Source organism: Rhinoderma darwinii, chromosome 7 (genome assembly GCF_050947455.1).
Source record: "Rhinoderma darwinii isolate aRhiDar2 chromosome 7, aRhiDar2.hap1, whole genome shotgun sequence".
NCBI lineage: Eukaryota > Metazoa > Chordata > Amphibia > Anura > Rhinodermatidae > Rhinoderma > Rhinoderma darwinii.
The window spans coordinates 18262315-18284457 of NC_134693.1; the positions used below are offsets into that span (position 1 = coordinate 18262315).

Genomic DNA, 22143 nt, shown 5'->3' on the forward strand with positions numbered 1-22143 from the left:
CTTTTGGATTCCTGGCCCCACTGCTGCTTGCTCCAGCCTGCTTCTGCCGTGCTTCTGCCTTGCTGCTGTTCTGCTTAACCTGCTTTGCTTTGCCTCCGGCTTGCTTCCTCATCCGTGCTCACTTGGGTATACTCCACCTTATCCTGGTCCTGACTACTCATTCTCCGCTCCGTTTCCTCGCGGCGTTCCGTGGGCTACTGCCCCTTCCCTTGCGTGTTCCCTGTTTGTTTTCCCGTGCACTTAGACAGCGTAGGGACCGCCGCCCAGTTGTACCCCGTCGCCTAGGGCGGGTCGTTGCAAGTAGGCAGGGACAGGGCGGTGGGTAGATTAGGGCTCACTTTCCCTCCTCCTCCTTCCTGCCATTACAGTGACACTATATACAAAGGAGGAGCGCTGTGTGACACTATATACAAAGGGGGGAGCGCTGTGTGACACTATATACAAAGGGGGGAGCGCTGTCTGACACTATATTTAAAGGGGGAGGGCTGTGTAGCACTATATAGAAGGGGGGCTGTGTAGCGCTATCCACAGCGGTATGTGTGTGGCGCTCTTTATAGGGGGGCCTTTTGGCGCTATTTACAAGAGGGTGAGGACTGTGTGACGCTCTCTACTGGGGGGCTGTATGGCACTATCTATAGGGGCTGTGTGTAACGCTCTCTACGGGGGGATGTGGGATATCCACAGGGGGCTGTGTGTGGTGCTATCTATGGGGGTGTGTAATATCTACAGGGGCTGTGTGTGGCACTACGTACAGTGTATGCAGTATTTTACAGTGTGTCGTATTATATTCAGGCGCGCAGTGTTTGGTGCTATTATATTTAGGGGCACAGTATGTGGCACCATGATAACTTTATTTTTGTTTATAGGTTTGGAAATGTTGGAAGAGTGAGGATCCGAAGATATCTGAGTGGCAAATGCTGCAGAAATGAGTCATGGCCGGGAGAAGTCGTCATGAGCTCTGGACCGGATGAAGAAGAAAAGAGGAAAAAAAACTACTAGAATCTGAGACGTTGTCACCTGTGAGTCACTGGATTTATAGAGAATCTGTCACCTCTCCTGACATGTTTATTATAGGAAATCCTTGTATTTCACAAAAAGTCTTTCTGTAGTCCTGGATTTATAGACAATTCCCCTTGTCAGGAGGTTGTGTCCCTGCACAGTGTGATACTGTCAGTATATAGGGACACAGCCCTTGTAACAGCCATTTGTTAATGCTTGCCCAAAAAGGTAGTGTTAAAAATAGTTACGGCGCGGCAGGGCGGCGGTGCGGAAGGGGGGCCCAAGTTTGGGTAACAGCCCAGGGCCCATGGTCTACTTAATCCGCCACTCTATCTATCTATCTATCTATCTATCTATCTATCTATCTATCTATCTCTCTCATATCTATCTATCTATCTATCTATCTATCTATCTATCTATCTATCTATCTATCTATCTATCTATCTATCTATCTATCTATCTATCTATCTATCTATCTATCTATCTATCTATCTACCCTTATATTCTGCATAAGCAATAATTATTTCCCCGGTAAAACCCTCACCTGTGGTGTCTTCAGGATGGTATCATATACGTCTGGAGAGGTGGCTGCCACTCTTACAGTGACCTGGTGAGGTGAATTTGAATGGTGTATTTCTGAAAATCCCATTATGTATGCTACACCTGGTGCAAATGTCATGAGACTGTAAGAATACAAAAATATCTGCAATTAGTTTTATGACCATGTAGATACGTACTGCGGAGCAATAACAGAGACCCATTACCTGCCAGCGGCACTTTTCAGCCAGGTTGGTAGCCTCTTCCACTGCCATGAGAGTTGCACTGCTGGAGATCCCGCTAGATTCCCTGTGGAGAGTTTCCCTACGACTCTATAGTCTTCGCAATTTTCACCCCATCTCAACATTGCCTAGAAGATTCATCAGAAAAAAAATCACTTGGAGATTTACCTATTATATTAGTGCGGGACTATGAGTATACAATTATATAAATATATTTTCCTGTTATTTCTACTAAATAACGAAAAAAAACTCCACCACGTATGAACATACCTTCAGGGTATGTTCACACGCAAGATCAAAAACGGCTGAAAATTGCTCCGCCGTTTTTGAAGCTGAAAATTTTTTTTGAGGCATTTTTTCTAGACGTTTTTGGAGCTACTTTTCTCTTGACACAATGAAAAACAGCTCCAAAAACAGCTCAAGAAGTGACATGCTCCTACTTACGGGGCATTTTTTAAGCGCCGTTTTTTAAAACGGCTATGTAAAAAAATGCCCCGTCTGAACGAAACACCGTTTTTACCATTGAATTCAATGGGCAGATATTTGTAGGCGCTTTGCTACCGTTTTTCAGGCGTCTTTCGAGGTGTTTACGCCCCAAAATACACCTGAAAACACAGCATGTGAGCACACCCTTAGAAGGAGAGAGGCAGCTGTATGCCAAAAAGTTTGTCATTTTATTATTTTACTAACGGAACTGTAAACACTGTCATTGTTAAGAAAGCGAGAAGATTTATATTGTTTTTCGCCTTACCACATTCATAGCCATTCCAGCCATTAGTTTATTATTTTTACATCAACATAGTTGTATAAGGTCTTGTTTTTCGTCAGACGAGCTGTAGTTTAATTAGACGCCATTGTCCCATATACATATACAAGCATTTAATTTATATTAACTTTTAATATGGGTAATTGCAATTGCAAAAAATAAAAATAAAATAGTTTCTCGTTTCTTGTAATTGTTTTTGCGCTGATATTTTTTATTAACTTTGCTGAACACAAATGTAACTTTTACTCTTCACCTTTTTTTTTTAACTCTGATGTTCTGTATGCAGAGATATATCTGTTTATACCAGTACATTATACCTGTGAACAAGAATACTTTTGAGGTATTTAGGCAGAGAAAATCCTCTCATAGACAACAGTGCAGCCTGTGGCTCCCTTTTAGTGTTCTCCCTCCTATACGGCAAATACAGAGGCTTCCTCGATGCACTGCCAAAACCCAAGGAAGGCCCAACATCCAGTGTAGGAGGAGAATCTACATGGGAGGTGAGAGAGCACTGTCCAGGGTGAGAGAAACTATACAGGGTGCAGCGCAGAGAAGCGATAGGCCCCGGCATCCGTCCGACCTTGCTGGTTGCTGACCCCAGCCCTGCCTATATACCCATACTGTCCACGTGTCCATCCTCTGATTTTCTAATGGCGACACAGACACGGTGACGTGCAACAAATTATTGGTAATATTTGTGACTTTTCCCGTGGCTTGCCATATTTGAAAAGTGCCTAAAAAGGTGGCTGTGGTTTTCAAGGGGACATAGTTTGTGCCCCATTCATTTAAAAATAGGTGAAAATGACACAAATCTACACCTGCTCATAGGCATAGATTTTTATTTTCTGTCAGACTGTTCAAAAAGCGACAATTCTATAAGGAGCCGTGCGCCTTTTAATAAATTGGGCGCAAATAACTCCAACCTTCTCTTGTCTTAGATTGGCGTAAGATATTTTCTTCTCACAAATGCCATATGGGTCTGCACAAATAAAAAATAGTGGCATGCCACATCAAATACCATATTACGGAGGTATTCTCACTAAGAAACATTGCCTCTAGGGAAGAATATGGTGCCTCAAAGGGGCACCATATGATAGCAAAAGGAGTGGCTACAGATCTGTAATGCGGTCCCGTAGCCCTTCTATACAGGGTCTATTTACCTGGCGTTGCCTTGTGCAGGAGATCTAAGATTAGGTTCACATCACATTTGCGGTCAACTTTCTGTGTATACATCGGGAATTCTCCTGACATATATGTCTAGCGTGCCTATAGGCTATCATTGCCTAGATATTTGGCCGCAATATATATGTATAGCGGTATACCGTTGCCTAGTGGACATATGAAATTGAATAGGCAAACAGATGCATACATCTGGGACTACATTTGTCGGACTGTTTCCAATGCTCTCAGTGAATGTGATGTGAACCTAGACTTAGGCACAGCTGACCCTAAATTTCTTATCGATAGGATTTGTTGACTGAAGGTTCCCATTAGGGGTTGTCCATATAAGTTTCTTACTGAGGCTTTGTGGAATCCAGGAGCAGAGGCCTCAAAACATGTTTTCCAGGAACTTTTGTGAGCGAGAGAAACTGTGTCGACCCGTGCTCGGAACTTAATCGTATCAATGTAAGCCGTGGTTTGGAATCCTTGGTGCTGGCCATTACTCATAATAGATTTCACCAGAAGAAATACATTTGGGGGATTTCTACTGGATAAGTTCTGCAGGAAGATAAAAACAACATTAAATGGGTTTCCAAATATGAGTTATATTTAAAACAGCTAGCAAAAATGTAAATTGATCAATTTTGAGAAGTTCTGATGCGAGTTGTGGTCCATTAAAGAAAATGTATGAATTATGAAGGGATACCACCCTAAACACAGTGTACTATGGCATGACTTGGTCAATTAATATGATTACAGTTTCACAAAAATGTTTATTGCTGCTCTGTCCCTTCCCCATGCTTTGGACTGCAGCTCTGATTTTTCAGATTGGCTACTGTGAACAAGCATAAGCCCACCACAAGCTCAACATAACATTAGTGCTGATTTACACTGATTAGCAATTAATATATAAAACGCAGATTATCAATTAAGTGCCACTCTGCCACACATATAGTTTGGCAGTGTCAATATGGGAGATGGTGAAGTATAGTGATATACTATGTGTATGGTATGATTACAAGTGTAGGGGGAAGGTAAAGGGGGCCGGGAGCATTAATAACAGGTGTGGGCTGAATGTTTTAAAAGAACTCAGAATAAATGACTTGACCCTGTAGACAATTGTTCTAGTACTGGGGGGGGGGGGGGGGGTGACCCTTTTCCCCCCACCACCCCCAGTGGCATGGAAGCATGAGCAGTAATTTTAAAGAAACAAAAAATAAAAGACTTATAAAGTACACAGGAAGTTTCTGTACAGTATATACAATCTCCAGCAAATTATGGTTAGGGTTAGTCCAATGTATACCAAACCTCATATGGAAAGGCGTTCATCGCACTACTACTGCTGCTGCTTCCTTTTGTCTGTAACTTCTATAAAACAACAGAAACAAAAACGGAGTTAGAAACATCAGCTCATATACGCAGCTCTCTCTATTGAGGGCAACGGGATAGAAAAAGCCAAACACGCTTGAATACCAGGGTAAGCAGGGGACCTCCTATCTCCCGATAGGTGGGGTCTCTATGGATATGTCATTCATTTCTAAGATGGGTAAACCACTATCATTTTCATTTTGACAATACATCAATGCTCTGCCCTGCTGAAGACCTCGATCCCTCTATGAACGTTATTTCATCTGGCAATCTTCAACCCACCCCCCATACTGTCACCAGATACCTATAGCTCAACCTAAAACACACACTAAACCATTTAACCTGTCACGTGTCACATGGTGTCCGATCTATAGGCAATATGTTCAAGGGTTGAGCAGATTGATATATAACTTGGTGGGATAACTTTTTTTTTTTTATATACATCCCTGTTGACTTTTGGGTTAAGAGTGCAGTGGGCGGTCCTACTCAGTGGAAAAAGTTAGAGGTCTAGCACAAGATATGATGTGAAAAAATACAAAACTGTTTATTCAAGTCAAAATTAAAACAAGAAATTAAAAAATCCAGGGAGAGAACGCCTACGCGTTTCAAACTTTTAAGTTCTTAATCATAGGTTAAGGCTATGATTGTGTGCTGGACCTCTAACTTTTTTCCTTGGATTTCTACCTACTCCCGACGTAGCTCTCTTGCCCGTGCACCGAATAATCATGGAATGTAACGTCTTTACTTCGAATGAGTGGTGAGCGGACCAATTTTTCTTGTATATTTTTTACTTGCTGTTGCGGTCCTACTCAGTGATTGACAACTATGTCTGTTTGCACACTCATACAGAGAAGGCTGTCAATCAATGGTTGAGACCGCCCACTGGACTCTTAAGCCCAGAGTTAGCAGAGGCTTATATCAATAAATTCAAAGCTAGATATCAATCTGCTCAGCTCCTCCTGCTCTATAACATAAGGCCTACAGATTGGACAGCATGTACCACGTGACAGGTTCCCTTTAAGGTTGGATGGAGTGAACTGCTGCCAGACACCCATGAAACCACTTGAGTAAGTCGAGAAACCTATGGGTGGCTATGAAAAACAAACATGGTCAATTTAGTTTCCTCCGGAGAATCTATGCCTTAGGGTGTCCTGCAGCCTCTATACTCGCTAGATCTTCATAACCCACCACATATAAATATGATACCGACACTGGTCTCTATACAGATGTGCAAAATAGGCTTTTTGAGCTCCACATGACTCTCCATATTATTTCTGCATGTCTAGTGGTTGATTATGGATTATTCCTTGCCATAGGGAGTAGGGTTTTATCATGGGAAGGTGGAGCTGCCTTCATACACACTAACATAACTCCAAATAGAAGCTGATCTCCAAGGGGGCCGGTTTATGCAAATACACAACACAGTGGGCGTATCCGGAAGGTTTTGGGGTGAGGCTTAATAACGACGCGTGAATGGGGTTTCAAATGTTGGGCGGTTTGCAAAAGATTATTGTTAGATCCTATGGGCATCAACTAGATCTACCGAAAATGATGTCATGTTTATGAATATCATAGGTTACCCACACATTATATGAGACTGTTACTGGGGAGTTGCCCTCGCCACATTTTTTAACACTTTTAAATAACTGTATCCACCTGACCTATAATTTACCATTTGCGTTTATCAGGTCTTCCAAATTATTACAAATGACATTATGTACATGAAACGTAGATGTGGATGTAAACTTAGCAGTGTGACTGCCAAAACATAGAAATACGAAAATGTCCAAAAAATACTACCACTAATACGAATAAAAAAATCATTATAATTACCATGTAGTCTGACGAGTAGGTGTCATACTGGGATTCCTGAGACATGCGGCTGTTCTCCCCACATTCTGTACAGTTCTTAATATCTGTAAGTTTAGTCCTGTTACTTTTTCTTATACCATTCCACTGTCCTTTATGAGTGTTTTTTTGGCCATTTTTCTGTTTTTGACCTGCAGCCGGGCTCTTACCTTCTGAGTGTTTCTTAGGACTTTTCACATGCTTATTGTCATGCTTCTTTTTACTTAAGCTACTACTTTCACTACTGCTTTTCCACTGTCTTCTACGATCCTTCTTGGATCTGCCCTTTGGTATGCTTTGACTGCTCTCACTACTACTACTACTACTACTACTACTACTACTACTACTACTGCTGCTACTACTACTACTACTGCTGCTGCTACTACTACTGCTGCTACTACTACTGCTGCTATGTTTTTTTGCACGATCTCTTCTGCTGCTCTTCTTAGACTTTTGTACATTTTCACTGCTTTTAAATTTGCATGGCTCCTCATCACCGTTCTTGCCGGCTTCTTCAGGACATTCGGAGGCATGGTGGCCTTTATCAGCGGTTTGGTCTTCATGACTATGTTGCCTTTTGTTATGGTCTGCTTTAGGTCTACGCCAGCAAGTGCAATGCCGTTTTCCAACCTTTGGTTCTTGATGACCCTCGGCGTGAGGAGGATGTTTTTCAGTCTCATGATGGTCTTTGTGGTGATGGTCCTCCTGCGAATTGTCCTTTTCTCTTTCGTTTTGACCTTTATGTTGACGTTTTACATTGTCACTCTCAGGCTTATCTTTCTGATGATGGTCCTTAGGTTCTTCTTTTCCATGTTGGGGTTTATGTTGATGCTTATGGTCCTCTGCCTTGTCTTTTTTCTTCTCCCCTTCTTTCTGTTTTTTTTGGTGATGTTGATGTTGTTCTTCCTCCTGCCAGCTCTTCTGATCATGAATGTGTTCTTCATGGTGACCTGCATGATGTTTGTCTTCCTCCTTATGAGGATTCTTGTGTTCAGCCGTTTCATGCTTGCTTTTATGATGACCCTCGGGTGCTCTTGCTTTATGTTCTTCATGTTCATTGCGCTTGTGATGTTTGTCATGTTCCACTTGCCCACGTTGCTTCTTGTTATCACTTTGTTTTTTTTCTGGCCAACATTTGCAATGGATTTCCATTTCCTTTTCCTTATTAGAATGACCTTTGCGTTCATTTCTCTCTTCAGCTTCATGATGTCCTCTTGAATTTTGCTGAGATTTATCCTGGTCCTTGTGCTGGTCCTTGTGCTGGTGTTTGTTTTGATGCGTTTCAGGTTGTCGATCCTTTTTATGTGGCCTATGCTTCTTTTCTTGGTCAGATCCATTGCCAAATTTGTCGCCTGATGAAGAATCTATTGAAAACTCGGACGTATTTCCAAAATTAGATGAACTATCATTAGATGATGAAATTGTACTGTTCTTCAATTTCCTCTAGTAGAAAAACATAAAGACAATACAATATAAAAAATAAACATTGTCGTTATTTGCCTTGGTGTTTTATTTTCAGAATGTTTTTTGTTGATAAAATACTGTTGCAGTTTGGAATCAATGTGTTCCATAGACCAATCATGATCTATTTTGCTGACAAAAATCTATCTATCTATCTATCTATCTATCTATCTATCTATCTATCTATCTATCTATCTATCTATCTATCTATCTATCTATCTATCTATCTATCTATCTATCTATCTATCTATCATCTGTCTATCTATCTATCTATCTATCTATCTATCTATCTATCTATCTATCTATCTATCTATCTATCTATCTATCTATCTGTCTGTCTGTCTGTCTGTCTGTCTGTCTGTCTGTCTGTCTATCTATCTATCTATCTATCTATCTATCTATCTATCTATCTATCTATCTATCTATCTATCTATCTATCTATCATCTCTCTTCTGTTTGTTTATTTATTTATCTATCTACGCAATACTATTCCATACCTCTTTCAACATTTCAACATCGCTGCTACTGAGAATTTTCTTCAGCTTTGAAAGAGCCATGTGGTCCATTGGGTTTTCCATCTCGCGCGTTTCACCACCAGTTCTACGTACATTTACTGAACGCACCATTTTCATAGCTGCCCCGGGCCCTGCTTGAAATTCTATTTGTATTTTCTCAACTGAGGCATCCGTGTGCACTAAAAAAAAAAAAGAGCACTTACCAGTTTAATTATTGAAGAGTCTGAAATTCAATACACCTTTGTACGAGTCTGTTTGGCATAAAAGCAAATCTCTTGAAAATTAGGTATTTTGGTTCTAACTCGCTGCTCCACTTTCTTACTTTAAACTTTGCCATAATTACTTTGCAACTCATTCTCTTGCATTAAATTGCAGTGTATTCAGCAAATGGATTTATTACTAATTTTGTTAGGAAAACTCAGTTTCTTTCAGTGCTGCTTTAACGCCAATGCTTAAAAAAAATAACTTAGGTAACCTACAGTATATCCATAGTGGTTTATATATAAAAATGTCTGGTCTCCAAGCCTTGCTTTAGTTATAACTTGTATAAGAATCTGATATCTGTTATAACAGACAGATTATTTGTGGTTTTACATAGGACTGAACATAAATCTACTGAGTATTCAATCAAAAGCGTTTTCTTTATACCTCCACTTGGTTGGCTTAGTTTTCCTTTGGCGCACTTTTGAACATTTTGGCCACACCCATTTCCTGCTAAGCCACACCCTTTTTCTAGAGACTTTTAATTTTGTGTCTTGAGAGTTGCAAACGTGTTCCTAAATTAGTCTTAAATTAAATGACCAAAACGCGCAAGATTGTGCCAAAAACTGGCACATTTTTCGACACATACTAGAGGTAAATCTACATCACTGTGTTATGCCCGAGGGTAAAGGGGCGGAGCATGACACAATGATTCTCTCTTTGATGTTTTTTGAACTTCTGTGTCATGCCCCGCCCCTCAGAGCTAACACGGTGTATCAGTTTTGACGGGAGTGTTACTTTAAAGCAGCGGTAGACAACCTTGGTGAGGCAGAGATCTATACAGAAGGTTCTAAAGATTTACAGAAAAAAAGCAAGCCTGTCTAGGCTATACACTGTAGAAGAGACACACAATATTTTTATCGACATGCGTTCGCAGTGTACATCAGAGCTATAAGTCGGGAGAACTTCCTAATTAATACCAAAGACATAAGCGTTCAATGCGTACCACTGTATAGGCATACAGAGACAGATGACGCCCTTAGGCTTTCATTGGAAAAAAAACGTATACTGCGTTTGTATGCATTTTTTTCATTGAACGTTTTTGTATTGACTAACGTAGTCGACTGCACTATTTCATACAGTTGAAAAATAAGGTAGACCGACGTTTTCTGGCTCGACGGATTCCAGATTGACACTTTTTTGGCATCCGCTGGTAAATGGGGACCTAAGGATACGGAAACTGCAAACTCTGTTCACACTGCAGTGCTAATAAAACCTAATTCATTTGAGTAGTGGAAGGAAGAGCGTGACAGTCAGTATGGTATAACAAAGAAAGCCTGGGGTTACCTGTGGACTATGGTAAGGCCAGGATCACACAAACAGTTTGGATGCAGTTTTTGTGACCATTTTTGGCTCTGTCTTTTGTGCCAAACACAGTAGTGGACGCAAGAAAAGGAGACGCATCAGTGTTTTCTTTATACTTTTCCCTTCTTTTGGATCTACTTCTGGCATTGGCTCAAAAAAACGTAGCCAAAAATTGCGTGTGTGATCCTGGCCTTATAATTGTCACTGTTGCTTTAGTCCAAAACTTGTGGACTGAGGTATCAGTGATCCACTCAGAACCTGTCAAAGATCTATCGGTAGATATCAATCTGCCGGTTGCCCGCCTAGGCTTTAAAGACACTGCCCACACTTGTAATAATAATGAATGTGAGGTTCTTGGTTGATTGACCAGCTGTCACCGGTTACTAGTGGACAGGGAAGCAATTCACTTCACTGACTGCTTTGTGGCTAGGTAAACGTCTGGGGCTCAGAGGGGCCTGTGGGACTCCTTAGCAGCTTGTTCGACACCTCCTGAATAAATGAGTAAGGCCTCATTTACACGAGCGTGTGCGTTTTGCGCTCGCCCAAAAACGCAGCGTTTGGCGTGCGCAAAAGGCACTTGACAGCTCCGTGTGTCATCAGTGTATGATGCACGGCTGCGTGATTTTCGCGCAGCCGCCATCATAGAGATGAGGCTAGTCGACGTCAGTCACTGTCCAGGGTGCTGAAAGAGTTAACTGATCGGCAGTAACTCTTTCAGCACCCTCGACAGTGAATTCCGATCACCATATCGAGTAACCTGTTTAAAAAAAAAGAGGTTCGTACTTACCGAGAACTTCCCGGCCGTTGCCTTGGTGACGCGTCCTTGGTGACGCGCCTCTCTTGACATCTGGCCTCACCTCCCTGGATGACGCGGCAGTCCATGTGACCGCTGCAGCCTGTGCTTGGCTTGTGATTGGCTGCAGCTGTCACTTGGACTGAATTGTCATCCCGGGAGGTCAGACTGGAGGAAGAACCCGGGAGTCATCGGTAAGTCAGAACTTTTTTTTTTTACACGTTCACGTATATTGGGATCGGAAGTCACTGTCCAGGGTGCTGAACCAGTTTAACTCTTTCAGCACCCTGGACAGTGACTGTCTCCTGCCGGGTTCGTCCTAACCCGGTGAAGTTCGGTTCGCTCATCTCTAAGACACTCCGTTCGGATGTTTGTAAACAGAAAAGCACGTGGTGCTTTTCTGTTTACATTCAGTTTGACAGCTCTTGCGCGAATCACGCAGTTCGCACGGAAGTGCTTCCGTGCGACCTTCGTGGTTTTCACGCACCCATTGACTTCAATGGGTGCGTGATGCGCGAAAAACGCAGAATTTTAGAACATGTCGTGAGTTTTTTTCAGCGCACTCACGCTGAGCAAAACTCACAGACTGTCTGCATGCCCCCATAGACTTGTATAGGTCCGTGCGACCCGCGTGAAAAGCACGCGAGTCGCACGGACGTATATCATGTTCGTGTAAATGAGGCCTAAAACGAATTCATTTAGGGCCTGCACTGGGCATAGCCCAGCGGATACATTTTACCCAGAATATTCCTTTAGGTATGGACTGTCACCTCTCCTGACATTATTTTAGTAAATACTCGTATCCTCCTTAAAATAACAATTCTGGAACATATTTTCTAACGGCTCATGCACACGTTGAGTATTTACGGTCAGTAAATACTGCACAGATGGGCCGCGGACTGTCACCCGTGCAGGCCGTGCTCACATTAAAAAGTATAGGAGCACGGTCCGTAAATGCAAAAGATATGGCATGTCCTATTTTTTGTGCGTCATTTCTACTCCCCGGATGCACACCCATAAATATTCAGGAAGGTGTCCGTAGCCGATAGAAATGAATATATCAGTATTTTATCCGCAATTGCGTATCCGTAATTGTGGATAAAAATTACAGTCATGTACATGAGGCCTTTGAACTTTGCATTGTGCCATTCCTCTGTTATGCCTCCTAGAAATTTAGGAATAAATTAACAAGTGGGTGTTACCATTCCCCATTGTCATAGGGGTGTGTCCTTACACAGTCCCACTCTGTCAGCAATGATTGGACATTGTCAGTCTGTGTAGGGACACACCCTCAACTGGTAAAACCCAGTTATCAATTTATTCATACATTTCTAGGAGGAATAACAGAGGAACAGCACAACGTAAAGTTCTAAGAAAAGTTGCTCTAGATGTATTATTTCATGGGGAATATAATTGTTTACTACAACAGACATGTCAGGAGAGGTGACAAGTCCTGTTTAATATATTTTTTAATAAATTACCTGGTTTTAATAGGAGCTTCAAAGAATGTTCCCCAATCATATGATAAAGGGGGCAGTTTCGGGCAAAACCAGCGGTCATGCTTTTCTTCTCCACGCAAACCTGGAAGCCAAAATGACTTGTCCCAGCACACATGGCATAATCCCGGGAGTACGCGCGCCTGTGCGGCTGATCGGACCAATATGCGTTCTCTTTGCTCAGAACTTCTGCTGAAAACTTTCCCTGTGGAGAGATGGAATAAATGTCATTATTTGAAGGTATCAATATGGCATTAAATGTGTTTTGAATGTAACCTGGTACTTTTTAAATGAATTCCCTCTTAAAATACGCACAGGATCCCCCACCGATACTTTGTGTTTTTGAGTTGGTGAGATCTACGTTTTTTGTTAAATGCTTTTCAGTCTCTAGTTCCTCACAAGTCTATCATTATTCTCTGGAGAAAACTGAAGGTTTTATTCATGGAGATTGATTGAAAATATGTTCTAAAAAACTTTTCTTACAGCTACACACGGCCTAAACCCGTATTAAATCACCACCTGCTGCTTCCTAACTGAGTTCTCAAAGTCTGTAATACATTTCCCCAAACATTCTCCCAAACCACATATCATGTGTAATAAAATGAAATTCAGATATTGCCTTCAAAATAAATCAGCTAAGCAAGCTACTCGACCAAGCTTCTTAGGTTTGATGGTAGAGATTTGCAAATTTGGGCCATTTGTTTGATATAAAATAAGATTTACATTTTTGTTTTTCACATTTTTTTTTCAAATTTTTTCTTTCTTCACATTTTTTCTTTTTCCACATTTTATTCTTTTGTCACATTTTGAATTCTTTTATCTTATTTGTTTTCTTTTTTTATCATTATTATTTTATTATTTTTCTTGAATAAGGCATGTTTATTGGTGATGTAAGGGTATGTTCACACGAAGAGTCAAAAATGTCTCAAAATACGCACCTGATTTTCAGACGTTTTTTGTGTCACTCGCGATTTTCGTGGCGTTTTTCGCTGCGTTTTTTAAGGCCGTTTTTGGACCTTTTTTTACCAGAGTCTATGGGAAAACGGCTCCAAAAACCTCCCAAGAATTGTCCTGCACTTCTTTTTCGCTGCGTTTTTTTTTACGCATGAAAAAACGCAGCGAAAAACGCTCCATCGGATGGACATCAATGGGCAGATGTTTGGAGGCGATTTTTTTAGCCGTTTTTCGTGCATTTACATCCCGAAAAAGTCTGTAAATAGTCCGTGTGAACATACCCTAACAGAACCCAGCTGGAGAGTGCACATAGGAGAGACTGTGGCTACTGAACACCTGCTAGGGAAGGTGCACATTGAAGAGACCGCAGCTACTGAATAACAGCTTGGGGTCACTGCACACAAGAGAGAGCGACTACTGAATACAAGCTTGGGGGTGCACATTGGAGAGACTTGGCTACTAAAACACCAGATTTTAAAGGTGAACATAGGAGAGACCGTGGCTACTGAACACCAGCTGAGGGGGGGGGGGGTGCACATAGGAGAGAGAGCTGCCAACTTTTGCTAACTTTTTCTTTCACAGAGTGGTTACTGAACTCCATCCTTGTGGCGTTGATCTCCAGGAGAGAGCGGCGCTTCATTATGAGCTTGGCGACGCTGAACACCAGAAGAGAGCAGTGCTGCATTGTGTGCTTGCCAAGTGTTTGCAGCGTTAAACACAATGAAGCACTGCTCTCTTTCCTCGTGATCAACACTGCTAAGCATATCATAAAGCGCCGCTCTCTCTCCCTGTGCTCAGTGCCGCCAAGCACACAATGGCGCTGGACACCAGGACAGGGTAGTGTGCCGGCAAACCATGCCCCAACTGCCGGCTGTGGCACTGGTGCCACAGTTTACAGACCCTTGGCCTACGTCTTTCTTTACTTCTATGGAGTGCAACTATTGCCAAAGTCTCAGTTAACACAGATTATACAAGTTGAAATGTTATCTTCTAGCCCTGGGCCAATGCAGTAGAGACGCCATAAATATTGTAATAATTATACTACTACAGGCATCATTATGTCATTTGTACTTCCTTTTATATAACAATTATTAAACATATAATTAGTTTTGGAATTTTGCCCATTTGCCCATTACCAGTCCTCTGGAGAAACATAACTTTTTTAGGATTAATAAAAAGTTGAAGGTATTAGACCTTTGTCCTTTTTAATAACGAAATGTCTCTGGTGTCCCTGAGAACCTTCTTAATATTTTATTAGTACAGGTGTATAATTATAATAATGTTTTATAGAATGGAAGGCTTATTATATAATCACTGCTCAGTTTTCTCTGTGTTTTGGAGATTATTTTCAAGCTCCTAATGGCCTCATCCAAATGGCCGTACTTTAGCGCTGTAAAAACTCTGAGTTGTATGGTTGCTGTAATATGGCAGACTTTGTGTGCCACCGTGTGCCAGTGAGACGGTAAGGTTCCATGCGTGCTCCTCTACCACATGCAGGAGGCCTTGGAAACTGCAACAAAAAACGTAATACATACAAGGCCTCGTTATTTTAATAACTCTAGATACAGTATTTGTTCCCCATGTGCACTTGAAGCAGAACCCATCTTGCTTTTAGCAAAAATCTCAAGCCACATTTTTTTTCTTAAATTAAAAGTGTTGTCCATTTTGGGCAATCCTTTTTTGATAGAAGAGTCCCTTGACGATAAGCTGATTGCAGGATGTATCAGTGATCAGCTGTAATATATACAGAAATCTGGGAGCAAGTGTTCAATTTCCCTGCAGCACCACCACAGGTAAAATGAAGCATTACACAGTTTCTATTAAAATCAATGGGTTGTCCGTGTAATGCAGAGGGAAAGATGTTCTTTGTAGCTGTTCCCCACTCCGGTTGATATATAGAGGTCCTGATTCTTTATAGGCTGTTAGAAAATAGATTTTCTACACCAGACAACTCATTTAACCCCTTAGCGCCATCTGACATACATGTACGGTGGATGTGGGCTCTGTCAATATAGCGTGGGCTCAGGAGCTCAGCCATCACCATACAAAGCAGGTACCTGTATTATCCAGCTGATAACCGCCTACAAGAACCGCTTAACTGCTCAGATGCTGCGGTCAATGGCTACTGTGGCATCTCAGCGGTTAAAAGTGGTAGGGGTCTCCCTCTGTCCCCCGAACACTTCCTCCCCACAACGAAAGTGCTGATCTGTTGTCATGGCGGCCGGAAACCTAATAAAGCAGTATTGCAGTGTATTGCATGAGCAATGATCACATGGAAAAGTCCCATAGGTGGACTAAAAATAAAAAATGTTTAACCCCTTAACGACATGTCACGTACCAGTACGTGAAAGCCGTTGAGGGGAAGTATGAAGCGGGCTCACGGGCCGTAATACAGCTGACACCTCACTGCAATGGGCTGAATCAAAGATCACTTTGATTCTGCCCGTTTAACACCTTAAATGCCATGGTCAATCGCGACCGCAACATTTAAATTGTTAGATTCAAGGGGGCGTCCCCTCCAACAAAACATTGCGCCTCCCCGTGACGCGATCGGCTGGTGACAACGGTTGTCATGGCAGCCTGGGGACTAATGATGGCCCCGAGGTCTGCCATCTTTGTACTACTTTGAGGCTGGGTTCACACGACCATGTTACGTCCGTAATGTACGGAACGTATTTCGGCCGGAAGACCCGGACCGAACTCAGTGCATGGAGCCGGGCTCCTAGCATCATAGTGATGTACGACGCTAGGAGTCCCTGCCTCTGCGTGGAACTACTGTCCCGTACTGTAATCATGATTACAGTACGGGACAGTTGTCCTGCAGCGAGGCAGGGACTCCTAGCGTCGTACATCACTATGATGCTAGGAGCCCGGCTCCCTGCACTGTCTTCGGTCCGGGTCTTCCGGCTGAAATACGTTCCGTACATTACGGACGTAACATGGTCGTGTGAACCCAGCCTAAAGCCGTGCCCCCGGCAGAGCTTCAAAGGAAACTGTCAGAATCACAATATACTGCAATACACTAGTATTGAAGTATATCGTGCAAGCGATCCAACTGCTTGAAGTCCCCTTGGGGGACTAATAAAAAAAGTAAAAAACAGTTAACTAAAGTTTTTTTTATGTTCCAAAATAAAAAAAATATTAAAAGTTAAAAAAAAAAAAGCTTTTCCCAATTTTTCCCCTAAAGCAATGTTAAAAAAATTAAAAGTTAACATAACTGGTATTGCCGCATAGGTAAAAGTCCGAACTATCACAATATTGCGTTGTTTAACCCGCTCGGTAAAAAAAATTAAATATATAAAACATGCAAATTGCAGTCGACTGCGCTATTGATTCCGCCAAAAAAACGGAAACCTGGCGGAATGGTGACAAACGGAAACCATTAGCAATGTTTCTGTCACCATTGATATCAATTGTGATACAAACGTAGGCTAAGGTTTCCGTTTGCCTTTCCGTTGCGGGCTTCTCCTGATGGAACCTCTCAACGGAAAGCCAATGCTGATGTGAACAGGCCCTAAGAGGTACAGTAGTAGCTTTTCCTTTTCCATGGCGCGGTCAATTGCTACCCAAACTTATTTAGATACTGCAGAGCAATACAGGAAGGACTTTGAGGGTATGTACACACGGCCTATTTTCAGACGTAATTTGGTGTTTTACGCCTCGAATTACGCCTGAAAAAACGCCCCTAATACGCCTACAAACATCTGCCCATTGCCTGCAATGGGTTTTACGGTGTTCTGTTCCCACGAGCCTTAATTTTACGTGTCACTGTCAAAATACGGCGCGTAAAATGACGGCTCGTCAAAAGAAGTGCAGGACACTTTTTTGGGATGTTTTTGGAGGCGTTTTTCATTGACTCCATTGAAAAACAGCTCCAAAAACGGCCGTAAAAAATGCAGCGAAAAACGCGAGTTGCTACAAAAAACAGCTCCTGATTTTCAGACATTTTTGGTCACTATGTGTGAACATACTCTTATAGTTTAAGGGTATGTTCACCAAGTCTTTTTTCTCTTGAAAATAGCTCCGTATTTTGAGACGTTTTTTGAGTTTGCGTGTGAACATACCCTTAATGGGAAAAAAATTTCTATTGTCTTCACCAGAGTTCCTCTTTAGGGTATGTTCACACGGCAGCCTCCGTTACGGCTGAAATTACGGAGCTGTTTTCAGGAGAAAACAGCTCCGGAATTTCAGACGTAATGGCATGTGCAGGCGTCTTTCGCTGCGTCCATTACGGACGTAATTGGAGCTGTTTTTCTATGGAGTCAATGGAAAACGGCTCCATTTACATCTCAAGAAGTGACAGGCACTTCTTTGACGCGGGCGTCTTTTTTACGCGCCGTCTTTTGACAGCCGCGCGTAAAAAAAATGACCGTCGGCACAGAACATCGTAAAACCCATTCAAATGAATGGGCAGATGTTTGCCGACGCTTTGGAGCCGTGTTTTCGCACGTAATTCGAGGCTAAAACGCCCGAATTACGTCCGTAAATAGTGTGTGTGAACCCAGCCTTAAGATTGAAGTGATTTCCGATCAGTTCTATCGAACCAATTCTGGGTAAACCAAGTGCAAAATTGAATAAATTGAAGCCCCTGAGACAATGGCACCATTGCAAATCACGAACGATTGCTCACTGCTGTATTCCATCACCACTTGCAGGGCAGTTCATCTCGAGCGTTGGCATGTTCTATATCACCCTGATATGTTGAAACACAATGTAAAAATGTTTGCTTTGCTTCTCATAGTCCTGGCTGCCTCCATCCCAGGCTTAGCAATATACATATGATTAACTGCAGGCAAGCTCAAAAAAGCGGGAGTCTATATTTTTCGATGAGACAGAGCGAATCCCAACGGTGAAAAGTATATTTCTGGGATGATAGTGAATTGTCTTTACCTCGGTCCTTGGCGTGTCCCCCGCTGACAAGTCTCTTGGATTAAAGGTCTGTTTCAGTACATTTGGTTCTGTTCCAGCCGCTACAACCGGAGTCATTTTAGATGCAGCTAAATCCTCTACGTTTCTTGTTACAGCAAATGCCTTTGACCTGAACATAAAACATTGCATATCTTAAAGAACTATTTGTAAGAGTTTTGTTTCTCTCTCTTTTGATGGTATTTTTTCTTAACTTTTTGAAGGTGAATGTACTTTTGCGTTTGAGAAGCAAACATTGTATTACGATATTGGTCTTTGTATATCTAAAATAGCATAAAATTTACCAATATACAGGCTGCGTTATAGACTTGCTATATGAATGTGCATCCAGATACATTGATACAGAATGATCCCAAAGATACTGGATCCCAGTCCAAATTGCTAGCAAATTTCAGGACTTTCCATGCTGAACACTTTTGCAAGTGCCAACGCTTCTTTCATTACTTCAATGCATCTAAAAATGAAGCAACTTTGCAAATAATCTTAATTACAAATCCTCTACCATTTTGTGTATACAGCTCCTATGCAGACCTATGTGTCTGGCCATGTAGTCTGACCCGGCAGTCATGTGTTACTCCACTCTCTCCTCTTCTTGCTAAACTATAGACTTATTTTGATTCAGTTGCTTTGATAGCTTACGCATTCAATATAACTAGTTGCCTACCTTAGAGACACAATCTCGTTGTCTTGTTGAATTGGAATATAATCGATTTTGAAATGATTTTGATCCACATTAAAAGCAGCTTCCACATTTCCAGGTAGATTAAAGTTGATTTGTGTTCGGAGTTCTATTCCAGCCTGGATGAGATCGGTATTCACCCCAATCATAAATACAATATCCTTCGTCATGCTAAGAATGGGGACAAAAAATGGTTAATTATATTATCATTTCCTTTTTTCAGTTTTAGCAGAAGTGTTGGGTGCTCCTGCCACTTTTGTTATTCCTACCACTACCGGTTCCCCCCATTTCCGCAACTTTGGTTTGGGTCTTGGTACTCTGCTGGCCCCAGGATCTTGGTGCGTAGTGGTCATCTTGTAATTGATACTCTGGGTAACGCTGGTGGAACTCAGGCAGAAAAAATTTTGTACAAAAATATTGGTTGCCGATAACAATGGGAATGTAGTAATCATCTAGCCAGTTCAAGAGCATACAACAAAGAAAATGAAGTCACAAATTAGCTGGGGTTGGAAGGGTGCCGTACGAAAGACAAAAAACAATACAAGGGTCAAAAGTAGCCAATGTCAGGAAATGGACATGGTCAGCAAACCAGATGAGGGCGGTCAGAACCAAAAAGTGTAGTCAAACGGTAAGGGTCAAATATGTAATAAACGATGAGCAGGCACAAACAGGATATCAGAAAGCTATCGAGTATCAACCACTATAACTGGCACATATGTAGAGGTTCAGATAGCACCAGTTCAGGATGGTGCATGGATAGGGGCCCAACCCAAATCCGAATCAGTAAAAAGTATCCGACACACAAATTGGAGTTGAGATTTTTATTTAATCTTATTGCCAGTGGCTGAGTGCAAGTGCAACGTTTTGGTCTTGTTGACCTTCTTGAGGCACTGAGCCATGCTGGGGACTGTTGTGTGAGTGCTAGGCCTCGTAAAAGTGACTGGCCGCTGAATATGGCGCCATATTCAGCGGCCAGCCGCTTTTACTAGGCCTAGCGCTCACACAACAGTCCCCAGCACGGCTCAGTGCATGAAGAAGGTCAACAAGACCGAAACGTTGCACTTGCACTCAGCCACTGGAAATAAGATAAACAAAAGTCTCAACTCCAATTTGTGTGTCGGATACTTTTTACTGACTATAACTGGCACAGTCAGAGGCCACTTGGAATCTTAATTATAACCTGCTTTTCTCTGACGGGCCAGGAGGATGTGCACACTCTACATGCACTAACTGGCATCCCGGCCGGCCCCTCTACAAAGAAAAATTCTGCGTCCATGACCCTAAGTTAATTTCTCACATTTCCCCCCTCCCCAAATTTGAGAATTCCCTGCTCTATGTAAAAATAATATTAATATTAAGCTCAAATATATTATGAAATATGCTATTTTTGTTTGAGTGTCCATTTCCCAATTAAAAGTTACATATTTTTACCCATTACAGTGTTCTGCATTTAGCATTACACACGGTAATATAGTTAATACATTTAACAGAATGTTATGCGGTAGGTACCTTAGAGTAAATTTGGATTTCAGGTTTATGTTGGATTGAAGTAACTGGGCAAAACTTGGGTCTTTAGTATCAGGAGTGATGAGAGCTTGAGCTGTTGATTAGAACGAATCTTTAGAAATACATTTAACATATTAACTTTCATATTTTAGTTTAATATTTGCCTTCCAAAAAGCGCATACCGTACTTAGAAAAGTATTCCGATGATTGACACCTCAGAGCCCACCACTTATCAGGTGATGGGGGCCCCATTGTGCTGCATCTTTTTTTGATAGTTAGAGGTCCCAGAGGGGGGACCCCCACCTATCAGACATTTATGGCATATCCGATGGATTTGCCATACATGTCAATTGTTAGAATACCCCTTTAAAGGGGACCTTGAGAAAAAATGACATTGATACATATAAGAAGATCCCATTGGTGATGATCTTGGACCACCACAAATTTCCAGAAAGAATAGACTGTTAGGATAAATGGATGTAAACAGGGTATATTTCCCGTTTAGAACCATCCCTCTATTAGCCACAGTGGTAAGCTAGTCTGGGAGACCCGGTTCATCTGTGAATCCAGAGATGGCCCATTAATTTCAACGGGTACCATGTAATGCTTCATTTCTCCTGTAGTGTCATTGCATGAGACTTAAACAGATGCCGGCTTGTACCTCTGCCAATAACAGCTGATTATTAGGGGTCCCACCATCATTATCACTGGCATCGCCACTGTTTGTACCTTGCAGTTGCGCCCTTGTGACTGATGAGTAATGTAAGCTGGTTTCCAGGGGTAGACCCACACAGGTTGGTACAATAAGACGATTTTCACTTGATAATAACGGTTTTGACCAACTGATATCCACACCATTCTGAAGAGCGTTTACAGCTGATCGTAATGTACTGTACTTGCTGCTGGGAAGAAACTGTGCAACAGAAGCAAAAGTAATCTATATTAGTTACAAGTATAATATAGTATATATATATATATATATATATATATATATATATATATATATATACATACTGTATGAACTTAGGCACTTGGCAGACAATCAGAAGACAGTTGCAACCATTTTTTTGTGAACCTACACTGATGTATTATGAAATATGATGGCGTATGTACAATACAGGCCTAAGCTAATGTGCCTGCTATGGGGCACCTGGATAGATGGGGCCAAGCCCTGGTTGGGTGCTGCCCTTATTTTAATATGTGAGGGGTTCCCTTCTTTACGGACTCTAAAATGTTATCAAAAACGGGAGTAGGAATTAACACAAAGCTGGAGATGAGGGGGAGCATTCAAGCTCCAAGTCCTCCTGTCCTAGTTGGTAAAGGGTG

At 41.9% G+C, this 22143-nt stretch overlaps 1 protein-coding gene across 1 annotated transcript in view; it reads right to left on the bottom strand.

Moving 5' to 3' along the window:
• Window positions 1–22143, bottom strand: part of LOC142657049 (vitellogenin-1-like) — a 99218-nt gene that overhangs the window by 28234 nt on the left and 48841 nt on the right. The window contains exons 17-27 of the mRNA XM_075832099.1: window positions 21547–21730; window positions 20821–20911; window positions 19297–19482; window positions 18597–18744; window positions 12738–12957; window positions 8880–9076; window positions 6907–8364; window positions 5014–5073; window positions 4063–4263; window positions 1764–1906; window positions 1544–1682 (exon numbers count right to left, since the gene is read on the bottom strand). Of these exons, the coding sequence (XP_075688214.1) occupies window positions 1544–1682; window positions 1764–1906; window positions 4063–4263; window positions 5014–5073; window positions 6907–8364; window positions 8880–9076; window positions 12738–12957; window positions 18597–18744; window positions 19297–19482; window positions 20821–20911; window positions 21547–21730 (3027 nt within the window). The remainder of the gene's footprint in view (window positions 1–1543; window positions 1683–1763; window positions 1907–4062; window positions 4264–5013; window positions 5074–6906; window positions 8365–8879; window positions 9077–12737; window positions 12958–18596; window positions 18745–19296; window positions 19483–20820; window positions 20912–21546; window positions 21731–22143) is intronic.